At 39.1% G+C, this 2980-nt stretch overlaps 1 protein-coding gene across 1 annotated transcript; it reads left to right on the top strand.

Moving 5' to 3' along the window:
• Positions 1–704: 704 nt before the first annotated feature.
• On the top strand, positions 705–2299 carry sst1.1 (somatostatin 1, tandem duplicate 1). Its single transcript, XM_065280673.2, has 2 exons — positions 705–935; positions 1804–2299. The coding sequence occupies exons 1-2, from the start codon at positions 708–710 to the stop codon at positions 2008–2010; spliced, it is 435 nt and encodes a 144-aa protein (XP_065136745.1). The 5' UTR covers positions 705–707; the 3' UTR covers positions 2011–2299.
• The last annotated feature ends 681 nt before the right edge of the window (positions 2300–2980 follow it).

The raw sequence follows: 2980 nt of genomic DNA, 5'->3' as shown, positions 1-2980 counted from the left end.
TGATTGGAAGAACAGAGGGGACCGAGAACCCCCACGGTGGGAAGAGGCAAACATATCCACTATCTGCCCACCCCCCAAGAAAGCAGCACTTTCTTCTCGGAAAATTTGACGTCAATGCGCGCATGGGACAGTGCAAACCAAATCATCAATCAAATCAAAGGGGTGTGAATTCAGGCCTGGGCAAACAGGTCATCAGTGGACCCATCTGTATCAATTAATTAAACACGTGTTAAATAGCTTGATTCTGATAATTGTGAAAAAAAAGTAAGAAACGTAATCAAACATTCATTAAAATGTATAGCCTGTGTTTAACAGAATTGTGCCATAAAATGGCCATTTTATATGATTTTCAGATTTATGTACACTTATGTAGCATACATATAAGTAAATGCTTATTAGTTGTTTACTTTGAATGGGTAAAGACACCAGTGATCCAGCAACACACAGTGCGTAAAATAAGTGTCCTTGGTATATAGCTGACACACAAGTCAGAACGCAAATTATATTTACACAGGATAAAATACAACACCAGAAAGGTTGTTTGTGTGTTTAGGGTTGAATCGATCATTAATCACTTTTACCTCCAGTAGGATGCACGCCTCTAATCGGTGCCATCTCTGTCACTCAGCATCACTCAAGCGCACGCGGAGGAAACCCCCCTTGCATTCTGACGTCAGGCGCATCGTTTAAAAGGCAAGTTTGGAGGAATGAGATGCAACAGAAGGAGCAAAGACAGAGACGAGGCTATACCTAAGCAACTTTTCCTTTACTTTCCCACCAAATCAACACTGTTAAAGATGCTCTCCACGCGCATTCACTGCGCTCTGGCGCTCGTGTCCTTCGCGCTCGCCATCAGCAGCATCTCGGCGGCACCGACAGATGCCAAACTCCGCCAACTTCTACAAAGATCTCTCCTCAACCCGGCCGGAAAACAGGTACACAACTTACTCAATAGACTCTGGGAGTTACGCACAGGATAATCTGAATACGAATTTATGTGACACAACAGTGCAATCTTAAATATAAAGGTTCCAAAAAGGTTCTCTGTCAGAAACCTTTAACATCCACATAATCTTTATATTGCACAAAATGATTTTTGTAGTAGAAAAAGTATGTACCGACTATTAAAAGAGAAGAAATATATGGTTCTTTTAAGAACCCTTAAATTAAAAGGTTCTTTTGGGAACCAAAAATGGTTCTTCTATGGCATCACTGCAAAGAACCATTTCAAAACATTTATTTTTAAAAGCGTAAGCGTTATCATCTGTTTTGCGCTATTTGCATTTTCTTCCATTACTAAGATAAAGTGTAATTAACGCTATTTGGTAATGATGTCATAAACAAATAATAAGACAGATTATTCATACACTAAATCATACATTTATACAAGCTTGCTTTTTTCTGGTCCTGTTCAAATGTTAAATGTCAAATGTTAAATGCTCTATTGCGTTAACAGCGCAAAGGTCGTCTCGAGTATCATATTCAACGACGTTTATATACAATGCATTCGGTCTGTTTTCAGTAACCTATGAGTGTATAGGCAACTTACAAAACAAACAGAATGCATTGTAAGTCGCTTTAAATAAAAATGTCTGCCAAATGCATAAATATAATGTAAATGTAATGAAATGAGGCAACCGAGGCAAAATAGCTCAGTGCGCTGTCCATGGTTCTGAAAGTCAAAATCCTGAAAGTCTACAATCTTTGCAAAAAACTTTCTTAGGCGCACTTGCAACATGTGATGTGAGTAAACCTCTTTGTTTTTAATAATATTGAAAACAAATCTCTCTTTGTTTTTTTTAGGAACTCGCCAGATACACGCTCGCAGACTTGCTCTCGGAGCTCGTGCAAGCAGAAAACGAAGCTCTCGAACCGGAGGATCTCTCTCGTGCTGTGGAGAAAGATGAAGTGCGCCTTGAGCTGGAGCGCGCCGCGGGTCCTATGCTCGCACCCCGCGAGCGCAAAGCCGGATGCAAGAATTTCTTCTGGAAAACTTTCACGTCGTGTTAATTACGCACCGCAAGCGTTTGGTTTTGAGTGCTTATTTTTTTACTCATTCACCTTTCTTTTTTTCTTTAACTCCTTATCACATTCAAACTGTATATAAAAAAATAAAAGCTGTTATATTTGTCCTCTAACAACGATGATAGCTCTCATTTTTTTCTGGGTTTCAACCTTTTGATGTGTCCAAAGAAAGGGTGTTGTACGAATGTGGGCAAATCTGCTTTTAACTGTACTGTACGTATCACTATTTTTAATTGTTTGTTTGTTTGAATAAAATCTATGTTTCGGAACCAACGCATAATGCAACTTTATCCAACCAACTTTCAAAACGCATACTGACTACAGGCTACTTTATACAACTAGGGCACCTGTGTGAACACACTTTGCAAAAATGACTTAAAAGCTCAGGTCAAGTGTCAGTATACCAATATTGGAATTTATTGGTGATCACCTCAGACAAAAGCTTTTGCAGTTTATAAAGTCATGCAAACATTTACTTGCACCAAAGAAGTCATCTGTTTTTTTTTATTTTTAATAAGCAAATCTTGATGCTGCAATTCAATGAACACTTATGCAATGTTAAATGATAAAGTGGTGGCAGGTGTGATCTTGGCAGCTTACCAATAAGATTTAATTTAATGATGACCTGCATATGTGGAAATCTTTCAGGTAAATGATTGCCAAAGAGAAAATGGAGGAGAAATAGGGAGTGTGTGTGTCTTTGTGTGAATAGAGAGACCTTGGCTGGTGAATCACAGAGGCTCTTAATAACCTTTTCTTTTCAGCATTAAGAGATTCATTTAAGAATGCTCTCAAACAATTATGGGTACGTGTGCGCATATTTCATCCTGCCAGCTGACAGGTCCTTTGCCCACCCTGTGCGTGTGTTTTGTGAATGTGTTATCTCTCTGTACAGCTTGGTCTGTGGTGCAATACAGAAGTGAGATTGACAGGCAAAGGGGAGTTACTGGCCAGT

Source organism: Paramisgurnus dabryanus, chromosome 8, assembly GCF_030506205.2.
Source record: "Paramisgurnus dabryanus chromosome 8, PD_genome_1.1, whole genome shotgun sequence".
NCBI lineage: Eukaryota > Metazoa > Chordata > Actinopteri > Cypriniformes > Cobitidae > Paramisgurnus > Paramisgurnus dabryanus.
The sequence above is the reverse complement of the archived record's forward strand: the minus strand, read 5'-3'. Positions and strand labels throughout refer to the sequence as shown.

Excerpts from the sequence above, each read along its gene's own strand:
- sst1.1 (XM_065280673.2), top strand. The coding sequence starts at position 708 with ATGAGATGCAACAGAAGGAGCAAAGACAGAGACGAGGCTATACCTAAG. Across the intron at positions 936-1,803 it reads TCAACCCGGCCGGAAAACAG|GAACTCGCCAGATACACGCT; the intron begins GTACACAACTTA and ends TGTTTTTTTTAG.